At 39.9% G+C, this 20793-nt stretch overlaps 1 protein-coding gene across 4 annotated transcripts; it reads right to left on the reverse strand.

Annotated features, from left to right (window-relative positions):
- Positions 1-763: 763 nt before the first annotated feature.
- LOC121775229 (F-box/kelch-repeat protein At3g61590-like) lies at positions 764-3555 on the reverse strand. Of its 4 annotated transcripts, none has more exons than XM_042172267.1 (2): positions 3173-3555; positions 764-2292 (listed from the first exon to the last, which is right to left on the reverse strand). In XM_042172267.1, exon 2 carries the CDS (start codon positions 2282-2284, stop codon positions 1067-1069), a length of 1218 nt encoding a protein of 405 aa, XP_042028201.1. In that variant the 5' UTR covers positions 2285-2292; positions 3173-3555; the 3' UTR covers positions 764-1066. The 4 variants fall into 4 exon arrangements, with proteins under 4 accessions (XP_042028201.1, XP_042028203.1, XP_042028204.1 ...); XM_042172269.1 differs by lacking the exon at positions 3173-3555 and adding an exon at positions 3078-3146; XM_042172270.1 differs by lacking the exon at positions 3173-3555 and adding an exon at positions 2684-3005.
- Positions 3556-20793: the final 17238 nt, after the last annotated feature.

The following is a 20793-nucleotide window of genomic DNA, read 5'->3' on the forward strand; positions in this document are numbered from 1 at the left end:
GCATTAAAACTCATGTCGAACACAAAGTGCATATTCTTTGGAGACGGATGGAGTATATAATTTTCATATAATTATTGTTTAAGTTTAACGATAAAATAAATCAAGAACTATATGAATATTATAAATTAAATTAACAAAAGCAAACATTCAAAATGTTATCTTAATTAATTTTATTATTGCACATTAATTGTATTATATGAATCAATTTTATCATTGCATGTATGTATGAACCGTTAATGGAATACTTATATTATGTGTACATATTAATATGTAGTGTTGTTTATATATGGAATATGCAAAAACTTTTCTTAAATAGTGGGAGGTTATATTTAGAGCGTTTTCATAATTCATTTATTTAGTTGGAATTGGGGTAATATATATTTCCACATGTCAAAAATTTATAAGTGTGATATAGTACCAAATTGGATTGTCACATTGGTATTCCTAAAGATGATCCACTTTCCTTTCTGATTTGTCTCAACCAAGATGACTCGTTACTAAAATTGAAAATATCATTATCTCTACTTTATTCCCTCACATTTACATTATTCTTTCTACTTAATACATAAAATAAAACTGCATAGAGTCATGTATACTGAAGAAACAAAAGATGAGGGCCCATTCAATAAAGTTAGCCCAATTATGAACTCCATTCACTCCAACACATAAAAACACACACTGAAATGGTGGAACAACTCTATACTGATACACCAACCATAGCCAATAATGACTTCCAATTGATAGGTTAAACACAGAACAAAAAAAAGTGAACAGATAATTGTTCATTCCAAGATTGAAGATAACACAGTAAAAATTAGATAATAAAGTTTACATTTTTACCACTAATAAACTTGTAAATTGAATCTATGAACGTAAAGAATAATGATCTTGGCATGGACATATTATCAGCAGAGTTCATCTATTCAATGATAGCATTCACCTATAGGCACTGCAACGAATTGAATCGTCGTAAACAAAGCAAAAACAGGTTCAAAACCTAAGCATTTTTGGCTTACAGAGAACATGGTGGCATCACTGGCTGCTTCATGTATAATAAGCAGGAAAGCTAGGGCGCGATTTCGAGCCTTGGTTCGAAGCAAAAGCCGGTGAATAGCTGAAGGGGGAACCTCTTGATCACGGGGCATTTCTGAGACCACTTCCACTGCTTCTGGTCAAAATCGAAAACAAGAAGCATAGGCGCCCCATAACTTTGAATGTATATGAGATCGCCCGTCCCACTGCTGGCAAAGACGTCGTCAAACTCACCAAAACCTTGAAAGTATTTATGGGGCATTCGGGCAATCTCTTGCCAGTCTCTCCCCTTCAGAAGCCAGATCCCGATGCCCTTGATGATGCCCGGTCGATCATGTTTGCCAATGCCTCCGACCATCACAAGTTTTTCATTTAGGTTCATCAGGCGGCCGCATGTGAGAGAGCATGGAACCGGAACAAAACTCCTCATCAGTAGGCCATAAGGCGACCGGCTTCTGAGGTTATACATGATAAGGCCGTGTCGGTGGTCATGGCCACCACCTCCGATTGAGTAAATCAAGAAGTATAATACCCCATCACATATCACACTCTCATCACCAGCTCTCCACCCTGTTAAAACCTCTGTCAGATCCGTTAGCCACTCCTGCGTTTCTGAATCATAGAGATGGATGGACAGATCCCACTGAAAGAAGTTTTCAGGGACCTGCTTGGATTTGATGATCGAGACATTGTAACTGCGAGTCGCTCTGTTGACAGAGACAGCTAAAGCACTGTAGTCGGGAAATTTAGGACCCGGAGGCTCATCAAGTCCTTTGCAACATTTGGTGATCGGATTGCATACATACAGCTCACTCCTGCTATCATTGTCCATAAAGCAGACTAGGCCACTCGATGAAGCAATGAACCAGTTGGATTTCTCAATGCAGGGAAGGTCAATGCCATACCACTTACGGAGAATGGGATCATACGCATAACCAGTCGGGTCATCAGAGCTCGTGAACATGAAGTACCAAGGCTTTTGTAACAACGCATGAGAATTGTTCCAAAGAAACCTCTTCGATGTCACTATCTCATGCCATCTTTTGCACACGCAACCCGCCCTAAAGGTGCTAGCGATGGGGAGATAGGATAATATCCGTTCCAGAAGATCATCGGGCAGAACTATATCCATAGAAACTGCAGAAACTTCTCTGTCGGCTTCCTCATTAAGCTCCGAGAAAGAGTCAAATCCCACAGGGCAGCTATCAATGTTGTCAATACAATGACTAACCCACGAGATTTCCTCCTCCATTGAAGAACCTACGGAAGAAATGTTCGATAAGCAAATATACACCTTTATAACTTCTGTTACATTGCAACAGTGCAAAAAAACAAAGAACTAATAACATGATCACCAAAATCCACATTTGCAATCAAGTAAATGTAGTTCACTGAAATTTACAGGAACTAAATCTAAGTTCATGCCAACATCCCTAACAAGACACCTAATTTGAATCGACCATTGAAATGAAAAGGTTCTTTTAACTAGAAGGAGACACATACATATTCCTACTTCTACAGATTCCAAAAAGATAGGCTTTTAAACATGTTTAGCAAAGACTTAAAAGAGATGCCTCAGCATAATTGATGACCTAAACAATGATATCTAGAACAAGAGAGATAAAAGATAGGCTTTTAAACAATAAGCAACCACATATATTTGAGCAACATCATTACAAGGGTTGAAAGCTTGCAAACAAGAAAATATCACATTTCATAGGCTATAAACACAGACATGAATTCCTGCCACAAAATAAAGAGGTGAACAATATTGGTTCTAAAAAAAATTAAAAAAAAATGGAAAAGAGGAAATTGACATTAGGAGGGGGGTTGTAGACCCTTTAGCCTTTCAGACTAAACACACCAATTAAATTGCATTATTTACTATTCATTTAACAAACAACCACTTCAAGAATTTCCCACCATACCTTGGGAAATTTTACACTATTAAACCAATGTTCGGTGAAAGAGAAAATTACCAAACACCCCATTTCAATGCAAACAAATCATTAAATTAATAAGAGTAACAAGAGCAGAAAAAAGACCGCAGCAGAGACAGATCTCAGAACAGCCTCAAAATCCCATCTGCAATAAAACAAAAAAAAAGGATTTCTTCGCATAAAACAACCAAAGATTGTACCTTTAAGAAACGGGTCACACCGAGAACCTCAAAATCCTCCAGATTCGCCACGAAAACGCATAAAGTGAAAGAAACGGAAGCACTATCAAGAAAAAGAGAGATTCTACTAAATTGTTTGAGCATCAAAGAAGGCACGCAAGTATTTTTATGTTGTCTTCAGCAATGCCACATATATAAGCGGGCAGAGAGAGAAAGAGGAGAGAGAAGGAGTAATGGTTGATAAATTCTTGGCCTATTTTTCATCCTGGTACGTTCAAATCAAATAAGTAGCCGAAAGGACAGGATGAGTGAAGAGAATTTTTGGGTTGTTGGCATACACAAAACTGAGAGCATCCGCAGCGGTGGCGAAAGACGCCACCGCCGTCCGCGCCGTTGGCAAGGCGCAGGACCGCCGCAGCTACAGCCGCGCCGCTGGCACGGCGCTGCTCGATGTATCGAGCACGTCCGTGCCAGCGGACGCACACGTGGCGCGCTCCCATTCGTCAACGGCATAGCCGTTGTGTTTAAACTTTTTTTTATTTTTTTTTTAAAAATCGGTATTTAATTATAAATAATGCTAAAAAATAAAAAAAAAATATTTTCCAAATCCCAAAAATATGGCCGTTTTTTTCCCGTTTTTTCTGATTTTTTTTTATTTTTTTTTTATTTTTTTTTTCCCCAAAATCATCTATAAATACACACATTCATCATCCATTTATCACATCAAATCATCTCTCATTCATCTCTCATTCATAATTCTCATACAAACTATCAACACATTCATCACCCACTCAAAATCTCAAATGGATTTCACCCATATTATGGCGGAAGCGGAACGCGAAGAACAAGAATACTACGAACAACATCGTGCCGCTTACGAAGCATATGTCGCGGCGAATACCCCTGCTCCTCCTCCTCAACGAACCAGATCAAATCGACGGTACATCCATCGTGACCGGGAGGGAGCCCACGAAAGGCTCGTTGCCGACTACTTTGCCGACCAGCCGCGGTTTCCGGCAGATTACTTCAGGCGCCGTTTTCGCATGTCAAAGCGCTTGTTCATGCGAATTGTCAACACATTGTCCGCACGTGTTGAATACTTTCAAACAGGTGTAGATGCAGCCGGCCGGCAAAGTATCACGGCGTTGCAGAAGTGTACGTGTGCCATCCGACAACTCGCTACTGGGCAAACGGCCGACATGTTCGACGAGTATTTGCATATCGGTGAGTCCACTGGAATCCTATGTTTAAAGAATTTTTGCGAGGGCGTTCGTTCTGCTTTTGGGGATGAATTCCTTCGAGCACCCACCACTGATGATTGCCAACGGTTGCTTCGTCTTCATGAATCAGTCCATGGCTTTCCCGGAATGCTTGGCAGCATTGACTGCATGCATTGGAGGTGGAAGAATTGTCCGACTGCTTGGAGGGGGCAACACTTGAGCGGTCACAAAGGCGGCGGCCCAACGCTTATCCTTGAGGCGGTCGCCGACTATCGCCTATGGATTTGGCATGCATATTTCGGCGTTGCTGGATCCAACAACGACTTGAATGTGCTATATTCGTCACCACTCTTCAATGATGTGATGAATGGTGTAGCACCGGCGATCGACTTCACCATCAACGGAAATATATACCGCATGGGTTACTATCTCGCCGATGGTATCTACCCAAGGTGGTCGACGTTCGTGAAGACGCTCCACAACCCGCACGACCCGAGACGGGTTCTTTTTGCGCAGCGTCAAGAGTCAGCCCGGAAAGATGTCGAAAGAGCCTTCGGGGTCCTTCAAGCTCGATTCAACATTGTGAAGGCCCCGGCTCGGCTGTGGTACGTGAATAATATCGCCGACATCATGTTCACGTGTATTATATTACACAACATGATTATAGCCGACGAAGGGCCGAGGTCGGCTAGCTTCTACGATGAGGACGAAGCCGGAAGCTCAACAGCGAGGTCTCCCCTACGCCGAGGCGAGCATACGACGGTTGGCCAGAGGATCGAGACAAGACACACAATGCGCGATACTCGAATCCACAATCAACTACAAGAAGACCTAATCAACCACATGTGGGCGAAATTCGACAACGAGTAGTGTCATTTTTAATTTTTAGGATTTTAATTATGTAATTTTAAATTTTTAGGATTTTAATTATGTAATTTTTAATTTTTAGGATTTTAATTATGCAATGTTTAATTTTATTTGTCATTTGTAATATTTATTGTGGGTTTTAAATGAATTTTAATATTATGGAAATGTTTTTGTGTAATTGAATTTTATATTAATTGTGCTCGTCCTTGCGGAAGAGCACAGTTGTGGGTGTTGTGCTCTTGCCAGAGAGCAGGCATGAATAGTACCGCCCGGGCCCACAACCGTGCCGCTGGCAAGAGCACGGTTGTGGATGCTCTGAGTTTCACTGAGAGGGTTTAATGGATGAAAGTGAAACCCAATATTATAAAAAATAAATTGGAAATTTGAGGGCAACTTTCTTAAATCTTTTTGGTCACGAATGATAATGGTATGAATATTAGTCATTCACCCACAACTTATTTCTTACTCGAAATCGAGCTATTTTAGTGCTTTTTTGCCTCGCTTCCTCCACGCATTTCATTACTCCCTTTTCAACTACACCAACTTCATTTTGTCCCTTTCTGTCTTGAGGTAATTGTCAAAGAAAAATAAAGAAAATTATCCCATAATAATGTCACACTTTCCTTTTTAGTTTATCCAAAAAACAATTTCATTTCCTTTTTTGAAAAAAGTTATCTCTCATTAATATAAATATATTATTTTCTCTCTCTAACACACAAAATAACATCTTCTAAAGTTCCGTATCATTCTTCAACTATAACATCTATTATGAGACAGATGAAGTACAAATAATGAAAATTGAGTTATTAGAGCATCCACAATAGGAATAGCCCAGCAATAGTCCAGCCATAGCCTAGCCACAAACTCCTCCTGCCATATCATCAGCCCTAAAAATCCTCCTGCCACATCATCAAGACAAACAAATAGCCCAGTCATAGCCTAGCCACATCACTCAAAATTATATAAAACAAATAATTAACAATCACACAACATACTGAATTAAATTTAAGATACGGGAAAATTTAATAATACTATTAAAATTTTAAAAAGTACATTAATTAAAAAAAGTACAATAAAATAAAAAAAAGTACATTAATTAAAAAAATTCACTCCTCGTCTCTGTCGCCTCCGTCGCCACCGTCGCCGCCGCCGCCTCCGTCGCCACCGTTGTCGCCGCCTCCACTCAAATCGTCACGCATGCTCACGAGCAATGCGTGAAGAAAACTCTTCTCCTCGGGGCCCGTCGCCGCCCGCCATTCGGCTAACGTCTTGACCATCTGAGCGCGCGTTTATTGACGCGCGAAGAATTTGAGATCCTCTGTGGACTAGCCAAGGGGGGATGCCGACTAGACCTCCTGGGAACCTCCGACGACCCCCTCTCGCCTCCCATTGCGCCCACTTTTGCCCAGCTGGGCGAGGTCGGCGAGCGAACGAACGAGGGGTGGGGATCAACTGGGCCGTCTCGGGGAGGTCGTGGGAACCACCGCTGCTGCCGCTGAAATCACCGGTCTAGTTCAGTCGTTGCTTCTTCGGCCAGCTAGCGTCGACACCTGCTCGAAACTTCTCGGATTCGTTCAGCACCACAAAGCAGTTCCAGTAGGTGAAATCCTTATACAACCCGGGCTGGGGGAAGGCTTTCTCCGCTATCCTCTTGCAGTCATCCTGCGTTTGGCCACTGCTCTGCATGCGAAGGGTGTTGGTGTACAAGCCCGAAAATCGGGAGACAGCAGCCCTGATTCGGTCCCACGCCTTCCGGCAATCCTTCCCGGTGCGTGGCCTCCCCTCCGGGCAAAATGTCTTGTAGGCTGCTGCTATTTTAGCCCACAAGTTGACGATCCTCTGATTGTTCGAAGTGAGGGGATCATCGCAAACACTCACCCACGCCTTGGACAGCGCGACGTCCTCCGCATCCGTCCACCTCCTCCGTACCGAGCAGTCGTCCTCACCTGGCTGCGACGACTCGCCGACCCTCTTCCCCTTGCCCTTCTTCTTTGGGGCGCCACGACCCCGCACTGCTCCCCCCGTTTGAACGGGAGTATCCGGAACTCCGAGAATATCAAACCCCAACTCCTCTAAGGAAAAAGTCTCAAATTGCGTGAACTGCGCCTCCGTTGGGGTAGATGTGTGCGAAGAAGCAGTCGAAAAATTAAAAAAAAAATCCGCTGGCCGATGCGTTCTGCGATCCGGACCCTGCAATGGCGCCGAGCGCCCGTATATCGCCTAGCGCTAGGCGATTTTTTTTCGGAAAACCACTAGGCGGTTGCAATGGTTCGCCGAGCGCACAGCCTAGCGCCGAGGCTCGGCTAGGCGGTGCGCTAGGCTCCATTGTGGATGCTCTTAGTGGTACTATTTTATTTATAATTTGAGGGCATTTAACATAGTACATAGGCTGGAGTCATGGATATGGACTTTTTGATAATGTAATGATCCATTTATTCAAACCAAACCCCTTTTTTTCAATTGCAAGTTCCGAAGCCTTGATTTTATTGAAATTTGGATTCCATCTTTTCTCACATCAAAGTTTTAATCTTGGTTGATCTAAAATCACTTCAAATGTCACAATCCAAACACCCTAGAGTTTTAATGGTATTTTCCGTCTTGGCTTCTTTATGTTGTATGGTATTTAAATTACATATTAGGTCGTCTTCCTATAAAAAAAAAGTCGAATTCCTATTTTATAAACAATAAATAAATTATAAAATTTGAGACAACAATAAAACACAAAGAATACGAACAAATCTTTTGTTTGCTCACAAACATTAGTTTAGTGTATTCGTTGTCAACAAGAACAAGATATGCCACAATAGCCAACCAATGAATCTGTCTTTTCCTTATTGTAAAAATGGATTTTTAAAAAATATATATAGATTCAATTAATTGCTAATGGTATTGAAAGATCAAATATGCATGCTTTACCTAACCTCTCCATCCTTTTAGTGGAACAACGTTTGTATTTATTTCTTTCTTTAATCTTATGGAGAGTGGTAGGTTTGTCAAATTATTTTACTGAAAAATACTTTCCCTATATAAAAAAAATTGGAAAAATAGTCGTAATAGAGGCTGTGACGGCTAATGTCTTTAATGAACTTTATTATAGACTCAGAAAAATTAAATTGGTACATCTACCATGGATGATGTAATTTGCGAATCAGATTCTATTGCACATTTGAGTTAATTTTTTCAGCTTATTTATGATTTATTGTGTAAATAAACAGTGAGAGTACTAAATATATTATCATCTTATACTCTTAAAATAATTTGTCATAAAAAAATACTCCAATGCTAAGAGTTGACCATTCATCTAAAAATTGCATCAATGAGAGAATTGATGTAAAAAAAGAAAAGAAAATGTAAGAAAACATAATAAGTATTCAATTTTGAAAACCTCAGTGGTCAATGTAGTACTAGTTTTTTTCCAAACTCGATAAAAAAAACATTATTTGGTTGATGAGTACTGTTATTAATCTCGGTACAAAATTCTATTCTTTTTTCTTTTAGATAAAATGATTCTAAAGTGTTTTTAGGTTGTCTAAGATTTTATTGAATTCTGTATATGGTGTGTAGCATGAGCCCCATTCTAGGAGGTAGGAAATTAAAGTGCAATGAGAAAAATGGGAAGAAATAATGTGATAAAGTTTGTTGGTATTAAATTTGTATTCACTTGTACCACAATGAATAATTCACCCAAATATTAGACTACGAGTTCAGTGCTTTCATTCTCACATCCAACTTTATGTATCATTTTCATTTTTCATGCTCTTTTTCTCTAATTTCAACTTTACATATTTTTTAGAATTTCATTTCATTTTTGTTTGATACAAAATTAAATATTGGAATTAATGAAATTCAAAGTAGGATATATTATTTTTTTAACTATGAATATTTTAAATTACTTTTATCGTTTATTACTAGTAGTCATATTTATTCTATGATATACACTAAAGAATATGGTATTTTCGAAGAGTGCGTGAAGAACTTCCAAGTAGTGGATTTAATTAATAACATTTTTTTAGAATGTGATGTATCGTGAGAATTAAATCTTACTATTTCACCTAGTTAATCAACATCAACTGTTACAATAATTTTGTTGGCACCAACAAACACAAGTCAATTAATGTGGCTTAATTTATCATTAAATTATAAATTTGATGTGTGCATCAAATCAATGGATTGAAGCGGAACAAATCGCTATTTGTTACTCGAGCTCGAGCTTAATATATTATATTTATCAAGAAATGATATGCTATCTACCTTATGTGAGATTTTTATGTGAGCATCGTTTTCGTATGACGCATGTATAATGTTATTCGTTTTGATTTATATATTTAATTTGATTCTAATAGTACATTAAAAAATTTTATTCAAATTTTTAATTTCATAAAATTCATAAAAATTAAAGCCCAATTTGTTCATTTTTCCTATAATTTAAAATAAATAAAGAAAATAACAAATCAAGCTTTGATTTTTTAACTTTGTGAAGTAAAAATTTTCAATAACTTTTTAATGTATTAGAATCAAACTAAATATATAAAATTAAAACGAAAAACGTTGAACATACATCAAACGAGAATGGTACCCACATAAGATATGCAGCATACAGCATATCATTCTTATATATGTTTATCTATATAGCTCAAGTATCTATACTATGTTCAACCCAAGTAAAATTATATTTATTTCTTATAAAGATATTTTCACCCACTACTGAAAGATATTACTCCTTGTGTTATTAATTTAAATAAAGTTATTAAAATTCGGTTGAACCCTATATATCAATTGTAATTAATATTCAAAGACTATTAAAACATTTTATTTTAATAATTATTTATAATTTAACAATTATCTAATTTTGTAAAAAAGTGTTATGAAAATAGTCATCTACTAGTATAATTTAACGTCGAAATAAATGAACGAATAGAAGTCCATCACGGAATATGCTCCCAATGCAACATATTCGACTTTCGCAATTCATAATTCATGTATTAAATAATAATATGACTTTCAACTGGATCATGATGATGGCAACGAAAAGCTTATTTGATTAATCAAATTGCACTGAAGGCAAAAAGCCAAACACTGTATAAATTGGTTCTTGTTGTGCATGGGCTTGTGTGAATTTCAAGATTAAAATAAGTTTCTCCATATTGAATTTATCAGTTCATACACCTATAAAATATAGCTTGTGTTTAATTCTAAATTAGTTTCCTATCAAGGAATTTAGTTCCCTTTTTATGTAAACATAAATTAATCACTAACTTTGAGCTGAAACAAAGATTATATGCATGTGTAATGAAATTTCAAACTCATTCACCTAAACATGATAAATCGAAAACAAAAAAGAGTAGTAATCCCCATATTCTTTTCTATTATCAAGCTATGAAATTGGATTTGTGAAAATTTCTAAAAATATAAAAAAGTACTCCTAGTAATTAATTAAAAGCAAAGGAGTGATACAATAAAAACTATTGAGGGAGTGCTCACTCTTTCAGATCTAATTTCATGCTTATTGTTTGCTTTAGTCTTGGATGGTTCTTGACTTATGTTTCTAGTTGGTTAGCTTTTATTTATTTTTCTTAGATTTAGACTTTTGATGTCTTCTTTGTTCTAATCAATATTGCTTTTTATGTGTTGTCTTTCTTTACATTTTGTTATAATAGGTCTTTACTGATTTGCACTTCTTTCACCGCTCTGGTGTGATTTGAGATTTTTAAATTATTTAAAAATAAATAAAAAAGAAATGAAAAACATTGATCATAGAGAATGAAATAATTTATCAAACCTAAGAAAAATTAAACTATTAATCTAGTTACTAATTTTTAAGTCAAAAAAGATGATAGATCATTATTCTAATCATACACTAAAAAAAACTTATTTGTTAGAGCATTCGCAGCGGTGCTCGCTGTCAAGGACGGCGTCCGTGCCGCTGGCACGGCTGACCCCTGCTCGCTGCTGGCACGGCGCTGCTCGATGCATCGAGCACGTCCGTGCCGCTAAGCAGCTGACGTGGCGGCGTCTGATTGGCCAACGGCAATGCCGTTGGCAATTTTGTTTTAAAAAAAATGGATTAATTTAAAAAATCCAAATTAAATAATATATATATTTTCTCACTTCCCAATAAATTATATCCGTTTTCTCCATACTTTTAATTTATTTTTCAATTTTTTCCCCCAAAATTCACATTTTATTTAATTTGGATTTTTTAAATTAAATCTGTTTTTTTAAAACAAAATTGCCAACGGCAATGCCGTTGGCAATTTTGTTTTAAAAAAACGGATTTAATTTAAAAAATCCAAATTAAATAAAATATATATATATTCCCACTTCCAAATAAATTATATTCGTTTTCTCCATACTTTTAATTTATTTTTCAATTTTTTTCCCCAAAATTCACATTTTCATCTATAAATACCCCAACTTCCACACCAAAAATTTCACACCACACTACACAATTCTCATCTAAATTCTCTCATCTTCTCTTATCAATTCTTAATCTTTCACTCTTACTTACAAAAAAAAATGTCCAGCTCCGGCGATCACCCCTCCGACTCCCGCGGTTGGAACCACGAATGGTTCGGCTCATAACCATTTCCTAGTTCGGAAATGCAATTTTCGGCCCCTCATCAAACCCAAGGTTCTCAAGTTCCGGTTAGCTACTGGCCTTACCCGGTGGACGACCAAGATGCCCCCGATGGGTGATACGGGTGGGCACCCGAACCCAGATCGGGAGGGAGCGGCGGCGGCAGCTCTCAAACTCCTCCTCTTCCTACTCCTACTCCTACTCCTCGTGGTGTCCGCACCCTGTACACTCCGGCGGAGATGAATCAATTATTCAAAGCCTATTTGATTATCTCCGAAGATCCAAAGATAGGCACGAACCAAAGCGGGGATAGATTTTGGTGGCGCGTCTCTCGCCGGTACAATGAAAACCGTCCGGCTGGAACCATCGAGCGCAATGAGAGTATGGTGTGCAATGCCATATTCAGAGCAAATGAAGAAATCCAAAAGTTCCATGGGTATTACCTCCAGGAAGAGCGGTCGGCGGGGAGCAGTAGGAGCAAGCTCGACATCATCAGTGCCGCCTTGGCGACCTACCAATCCATAAATTACAAACCGTTCAAGTACCTCAACGCTTGGCAGGAGGTGCGTGTGCATCCGAAGTATAGGGGAGGCGTATCATCATCCTCCGGCAAACGGTCGAGGTCGGTATCCCTATTCGACGCCGGCGAGGATGAGGTGGCTAGCCAGCTCGCCGAAGCTAATTTGGGTAGCCCCGACACCGGCCGCAAGGAAGGAAGAAGGCGATGACCAACCGCCGTCGCGCCGCGACTCCGTCCGCCCCCGCTCCCGCTCCCTTTGTGCCACCTCAACCTTTTAGGGTTTGAATACTAGAAATCACCTTTCGAGTGATTGAATACTGTAAAACTCTAATAATTATTTCCAATGAATGCAACAGATTATTTTTGTCGTAATGTTGTTATGTTTTACATTAATGGATGTTTAATGCATATTTAAATGTATAAGTCAACATAACAAAGTCTAAGTCTTTATTTTAGTAGACCGGTTGTGGGCTGCGCTCAATTTAAGATACGCGGTCAGTTCTGAACAAAGAAAAATAAGAATTTCACAACCTAGATAGGCCTAGACTACCTATTGTGAAAGGTTGCAATGTCAGTCCGATTATTTCTAAGCCTTATTGAAATATGATGACATTGGTGTGGTATAGCACTGAATGGATCTAACAGCAAGATGAGTCTTTATGTTATCTACTGAAAGACGAGGTCTTGATAACGAATTTCTTAATCAATGTACGTTAGCATTGATCATACGATATTGGGTATCTACTACTTTGACTTACCAAAGGTGCGGGTTTTTCGTCATCCAACGATCAAGATATATTGGGTAGTGGTGATCATTATATGGCGGTGCTAGGATTGCTATTATATTGAATCGCGCACGAGGAGAGTCTCGTTTGATAACATCCACAAGAGGAGCTTGAAACAATGTTTTATTATTCGGAACCTAGCTAGTTGGAGTTTGATTACTCTATGAATAATAAATAAGAGTTTTGCTAAGGATGAAGTTCCTTAACTCGTAGATTTTGCGTCGAACGTCGCGGGAGCTTTTGCCCGTCGATCAATCCGGCGTCAAAATTAGGGTTTTGTGCGTTTTGCACCTTGTAAGGAAAGAGAATAAGAGAAAATAAAATAGAAGGATAATTGATATTTCTTGAATGAATAATATGAATAACAATGTCCACTATTGATAATAGTGGATACTAACTTAATAAGCAAGACAAAAGATATGGAAAATATATGCAAATCTATAATTAACTAACTAACTAAATAATAATAATAATAATAATAATAATAATAATAATAATCATCATCATCATCATCGTATCAACTCCCCCACGGTTGAAATCCACCTTGTCCTCAGGGTGGGAACCATGAAGCAACGATGAGCATCGAGGAATCCTCCTGGATCAAACATACACCGAATAGTTGGGCGTCTCCCTGCATCATCTCTATAAAAAATCACAAAGGGATGACCCTTATGGACATGATAATTCAGTTCTAAAATCTTGTGAATGCGTCCATGAATGCTCAAGCATAGAGTGTCATTTTGCGGAGGAATCAACCGGGCATCGGCGTCGAGCGATGTTGATCGATGATTCATACTTGCGACAACCTTGACATGAGATGAATCACTCAATAATTTCAGCGATGCGTTGTCCGCAATGGAACTACCCAAACCAATCTGGACTTGGGGAATCTTGAATCGAGAAGCATTCAATTGTCGCGCGCACTGAATCTCGATGCAACCGTGAACCGGTTTCTCTTTACGTGCGGAATCCGGACTGGACTTGTCTATCTTCTCAACCTTTTCAACTCCACCAAAACAAGAAGAAGAATGTAGAATCTTCTCCGAAGAATCATCAAATCCTTCCTCGACTCGATCACAATCAAGAATCACAATCTCTTTCTTATTGCACTCTAAAACATTCCCAACTGAAGTCTTGGACTGAGCATACGGTGGCTCGAGGGCGGTATCGGGAAGCACCGCAAAGGGTGGTGGTGTTGTACTCGACTGCTGCGGTGGAGCCAATGAGTCGTAGGGGACTAAATCCGACGGCCCCGGTGAAGCCTTGCTATTTCCTGATGGAGGAAGGTGCTTAATGAGGTCCCCAAACCCAAAAATTTGAGAGCCGTAGAGCTGCGCAGGTTCAGGAAGCTCGGGAGGAAGCATGTTGTCGATGCGTCGGTCGGCTGCAACAAGGTGAGACTCCATCCTGTAGCAAGCTTCCAATAATTATTTAAGTTGTGCGAGAGTCGGATGTGCCGTGGTGGTGGCTGGACAAGGTGGCTGCGGCGCGGGTTGATTCCATCCTGAGTTATGGTTGGGGGGCAGCGGATGATCGTATGCCGAGACCTCGTGGAAGGGGCGTTGCCTCGTTGTCTCCCAGTAGGCAGGTGGATCCCAACTAGTGGGTTATCTGAGCGCGGTGTGGTGTGGCTGCTGAGGCGGTTGATAAGGCTGAGAGTATCCCTGCTGCGTGCACAACCTTAGCGGGCCCAACAAGAGGGCGGTGGTGGCGAGTACAAATCTGTCTCGTAGGACGATGGTTGCTGACACACAGTTTCCTGGCGCAGCCATGGCAGGTCCCAAGAAGTGGGTTGACGGGCTTGGTAGGGATGGTGTTGTGGGTGGAGTCTCCCATCCTGTGGATATGGATATGATGGTTGTTGATCTAACGCTCTGATCGGATGGAGCAGGGGTTGAGGTACGGGCTGCCATGGGTGGTAATCCGACTGCCAGAGTTGATATCCGGTGTAGCCGTACGACATGTAGACAGCGATTCGGAGGAAGAGCTCTCAATGAAAGCACCAATTGTTAAGAATGAAGTTCCTTAACTCGTAGATTTTGAGTCGAACGTCGCGGGAGCTTTTGCCCATCGATCAATCCAGCGTCAAAATTAGGGTTTTGTGCGTTTTGCACTTTGAAAGGAAAGAGAATAAGAAAAAATAAAATAGAAGGATAATTGATATTTCTTGAATGAATAATATGAATAACAATGTCCACTATTTATAATAGTGGATACTAACTTAATGAGCAAGACAAAAGATATGGAAAAGATATGCAAATCTATAATTAACTAACTAACTAAATAATAATAATAATCATCATCATCGTATCAAGTTTCTTGCTAAGTCCACTCTTGGATATTAAAATATGTTAATTAATTAAGTCTGTAGCAGACATTAATTAATTAATGGATGTTTCTATCTTAAGCGCGGGAAATGAATTAAACAAATTAAAGGAAACCCGGAACACTTGTAATTTCGGATTTGGAAAGGCAGTGCAATATTACTTCTGTAGTGGCTGCTTGTAATATTCCAATATAAGCTTGTATTAAATTGTGGGTTCAATTTAATTAGTAAAAAGCTAATTGGGTGAGGCTATGTCCAAATTCTTCCTTAGATCCTTGACTGGGCCCAATATATGACTTAATATTAATAGGAGAATAAAGGAGACAGAAAAAACAATTATTCTAATTAAAAATTTTCGTCCCCGCGTTTTTGATAGAGAGAGTTCGAAAATTACTTTTTCCGTGAGTAGAGTTATGTCTTTGTTATTCGAGTCCTAGTATTCTGGTGAGATTTGCCCACACAAATATCAGTATACAGTCCGGGACACCAGTCAGAAGATCCGAGGTTGAGTTCTGAAGATCTTCACGTGAAGAAGACGCAAGCCATCTTCGATTCTTTAGAGAATCGAAAAGGTAAATTGGCTGACTCCGTAGTATGCATGTTTTAGGATTTATTTATTCTAAAGCATGATTTAAATTCAAGTTACGAGCATGATACATGTGATAATTGCGCGAATAGAATTTGTCTAAATAATCTGCTAAATAGATCAAATTCATGTGATCGGTTTTTTTCATGCATGCTTCCGCTGTGAAACCCCTTCACAACCCCCCACCAACTCTTTGTGGACCCTTTTGGCCCAACTCAATTTGGCCGATAGGTCAAATATGACCCCCCGAGCAACTTGATTCACATTTGGCAATGATACGGGGTCTCCAAAGAACATTGGGGATAAGGCCAGAGGAATAGTCTTCCACGGGGGTATGTTTTAGCCTTTAATTATGTATTTTTTATTTTTTAGGGTTTTAATTATGTAATTTTAAAATTTTAGTATTTTAATTATGTAATTTTTAATTTTTTTGTAATTTGTAATAGCATTCCGGATATTTTTAATGCATTTTAATATTGTGGAAATATTTTTATTTAAATTGAATAATAGAATGGTGGGACCCTTGAGCATGTTCTTGCGGAAGAGCATGGATGTGGGTGTTGTGCTCTTTCCTAAGAGCAGGGAGTAAAAAAGTAATAAAAGTGGGTATGGGCCCACATCCGTGCTCTTTGGCAAGAGCACGGATGGGAATGCTCTTAGGCCATCCACAACGCTGGCACTATACCGTCCCTTAACCGTCCCTTAAAACACTATTTACGGGCCCCACTGTACTTTTTTACTCCATCCCTTAACTAAGGGACGGAACCTGCAACCCTCCGTCCCTTAACCGTCCCTTAAACTGTCCCTTAAATTACTATTCATTCAATTTCATTTTTTATTTTTTTCCACCAAGTTCAATTAATAAAAAACACACTTCATTAAAAATAAAATAACATTACAACATAAAATAAAAATACAACTTAAAATTCAAAAAAATAAAAAAAAAATAATTAAAATCCTAAAAAAATAAAAATGACATAATTTAAAATACAATTTTATAGAAAATAAAAAAAACTACTCCGCCGGTGAATCATCCCCCGAAGGAGGTGGAGGTTTCCTGAGGCCACTTGGAGGCGGGATACCAAGTTGTGCCGCCATAAACAGGACTCCGTTAAGCCAGGCTTCGTATTGGGTGGGCGTAAAGCGGGAAGTGTCCGCCATTGTGGAGGTCATGTACATGGACATAAGGGAGTTCGAGGGTCCCCCCGAGCCCGAGCCCGAGCCCGCCTAGTTTGATTCGGTTCGGCCCATTTTCCCTCTAGCCGCCTTCGCTGTATTTCTCCCTTGCGGCCGACGGCGCCCAAGGGAGGACCCCCCAGCATCATCTGCCGGGGTCTCCTCCTCCTGCGAGGCAAACTCTTGTGGCTCGATGCCCGAACCCCCTCACCAGACGAGTATTGGCCACTCGCCGTGTGCTTCGTGCGCTTCGAGGTCGAGCCCGAGCTGGACCGCACACCGCCGGCCCACCTTTCCTTGTCCCTGACGACCTCCCAAACCTCGGTATATTTGAATTGTTTGTCGGTGTCTTCGTAGTAGACCCGCAAAGCCGACTTCAAAATGTCGGCTCCCGTGGCTCCGCTTTGGTACTTAGCCGCTTCATTCTTGTAGATGCCGCAAAATCGTTTGACCTCTCTGTCGACTCGGTCAAAGTGAGCGCGGAGCATCTTATATGTGCACCGGCGGGTCTTTTTTGGCTTAATCTCATGGTAGGCCACGGTGACCTTTTCCCAGAAGCACTTTCGGGGTTGTTGATTCCCGACGATGGGATCGTACAAGACGCTGATCCAGGCGTTGTACACCGCCTTGGCCTCCTCCCCCGCCTCGGCCTTCTTCCGGAGTGGGTTGAACCGGATAATCCTCCTGAATCTGGGATAATCCATGCGAATACCGCGGGGCGGAGGGACGGGTGTATGCATCAACATCAAAATAGGGTGGTTGGTACCCCCCCCGGCGTGCCCGAACCCTGGGTGCCCGGCGTCGACGAACCGGAACCACCCAATGTGTTGTACATGCTACCCCAGTCGCCGAACGCGTTGAGATCCCACGCGCCGGAGCCGCCACCGCCGGAGTTTCCGTCACCGGACATTTTGTAATTAGATGTTAGATGAAAATTGGAGAGGAAATGGAGATGAATTTGGAAGAATAGATGTGTAGTTGTGTGTGAAATGAGGATGAATTAGGAGTATTTATACAGTTAAAAACTAAAAAAAATAAAAAAAATTGAAAACGGTTCTTTTAAACGGTAACAACCGTTTCACTTTTTAAATTTTTTTTTATTTAATTCGATTTTAAAAAAAATTTAATTATTGCGTCAGCGTGATGACGCCCACTTGCGGGCCGATGAGTGAGCGTCACGCATGGCCTGGGAGCGCGCCACGTCGCCGCTGCGCGTGGCGAGCTGTCCCGCGTTACGTCCTTGCGGAACGGGTTTCGTGACGAGATGGTGACAGGCTGGGGACGAGACGGGGCGCCGCAACGCGTCGTGCTGCAGTCCCATCCCTGTGTGACGGGTTCCGGGCCACCCACGTGACGCGTTGCGGGTGGCCTTAGGGACACAAATTGAGACACAATCACTTGTGTTGAAATTTTTAAAAAAATAACAACAATTTAGGACGCAAAAGAAAACGTCCCTAAATTAAGGACAAATTAACTTAATCTTTTATTTTTAGGATGCTTCAATTTGCGTCCTCTAATTTTAGTTGGGACACCAAAAATAAGGATATTTTTGAAGCGTTAATGGTATATTTAGAAACACAAATTAATTTCCTTAATTGTATTAAAAAATGTCGTTTTTTTTAGTATACCATCTCTCACTATCAATTTAAATTCATAGTATCATTGTTTTTATCTCAACTAAACACAAGAAATTACACTCTCTCCCAAAAGTCTAGTTACTAAGAATAGCTCTTAATATATATATTATCCCTTTTTTGCACCTAGCTTCAAGGTTTAACATAGTATATAATGATTTTCTAAATTCGATTAATCTATTAAAACCAGCAATTAAACATAGCGCATGATGGTATCGAATTATAACTTAATGAAATCAAATACATATGTGGGCGACAAAGAAACAATACTAATAGTAGCAAAAACACACAAGAAAAACATGCAAAATGAGCGTTATCCATTTTCAATCCTCCTATTAATTGGTCAAATTTCATTTGTCAATTCATACTTCACATATTTTATATATTAAAATGTCATACGTGAACTTATATTTATAACGCATTTATGACAATTACAATTTTTTCTCGGTGGTGTCGACATGCTACCTTAAAAAAGTTTATCTGAATACTTTAATAAGAAATCAAATTAACATATACCACTTTCCAGCCAAGCACCTCTTGCACATCATAACAAGTCATGACTCATGTCTCACTTGGAAATATTTAATTTCAATTATGTAATGACTCATTCTTTTTACTATTTTTGTCCTTTTTCGAACTTTTTCATGCACACCAAAACTTGTAACATCGATTTGTCACACACACATACCTAAAGGATGAGAATTAAATTTAAATTGTGTGACAGTTGATTTCCAATAATTATCATATATGGTTACTTATATTCTTTTAAGGAAGAGATCAAAATTCAATCTCATTCTCTTCTCTAGACTTACAAAGGTGTTTGTTTGATAATAGTAAGTACTTCATTTTATTAGAGCATCTCCAACTTAATGGCCTTCGCAGTTAACGTACATGGGGTGCCGGATTCCGGGCTGCATTGCAGAGGTAGGGTGGGGGAAGCCACAATTTTCCATCTTTGTTTTAATTGGCAAATGAAAGAAATTTAAAAGTCAAGTCATCATAACTCGAACCTGCAGAGATCTTTGGCCTCAGGCATTGCCACTCTATCAATAGACCAACTTACACACACAACTGTAAAAATCATGGATTAAATATGCCCGGTCAATGGATTTTGACCAAATAATAAATGTGACGAGACATTTAATTTTGTGAAATTAAATGACATAGCGTCGATCTACATTTTACGTAGATAAATGTAGTATATTCACTTTCTCAAATCCGATTTCCGGTGAGTGAGAAATAGTGGATTAAAGTTGGGCATAATTAGCTTTTAATTAAAGCTTGGAGTTGGAGCTTATGGAATAATTAACTAGTGTTAATTATCCCACATTGGAGGATTAACACATCTTTTAATGTGTTTAAATTAAGTGACTTTATGTTACTTAATAATTATAGTGGACCAAGATGGGTGAAAGAGCCCACACGCGCGCCGCCGCCGCCCGCCTGCCCGAGCCCGAGCCCGTGCACGTGGTCGTGGGCCGCGGGCCCCGGGCCCGGGCCCGATCCCGATCTCGATCTTGGACTTGGACTTGGTCTTGGTCTTTGGGTGGTCTTTGGGCTTGGTGCTTGGGCTTGTCCCTAGCCCAAGCATACGCTCCGCACGCGAAAGGCATACTCCTGCCACACGCTCGTAACCGTCGGCGGTTACGAACCTGCCATGATGAGCCTTCATGGCTTTTGACCCACAGCAGTGGACTGAGCCTATAAATAGGCTAGCCACTCCATGCATCTACACTACACTATTCACAAGCATAACAGCATAAGCTCTCTCCCTCTCTCTGCACTGTCTTTCTGTCGAAGCTCTGCCCTCTCCTTCATCCAGTTCATCGGAGCTCTGCTGATTGCGGTGCTGCATCAAAAGAGACGTAGCCGTTTTACCTTTGGGGACGACACGCCAAACCGAGAGCACTACCGGGGCGTATCTCGTCTTGCAAAAAAGACGTAGCCGTTT

This window comes from Salvia splendens, chromosome 17, assembly GCF_004379255.2.
Source record: "Salvia splendens isolate huo1 chromosome 17, SspV2, whole genome shotgun sequence".
Classification (NCBI taxonomy): Eukaryota; Viridiplantae; Streptophyta; class Magnoliopsida; order Lamiales; family Lamiaceae; genus Salvia; species Salvia splendens.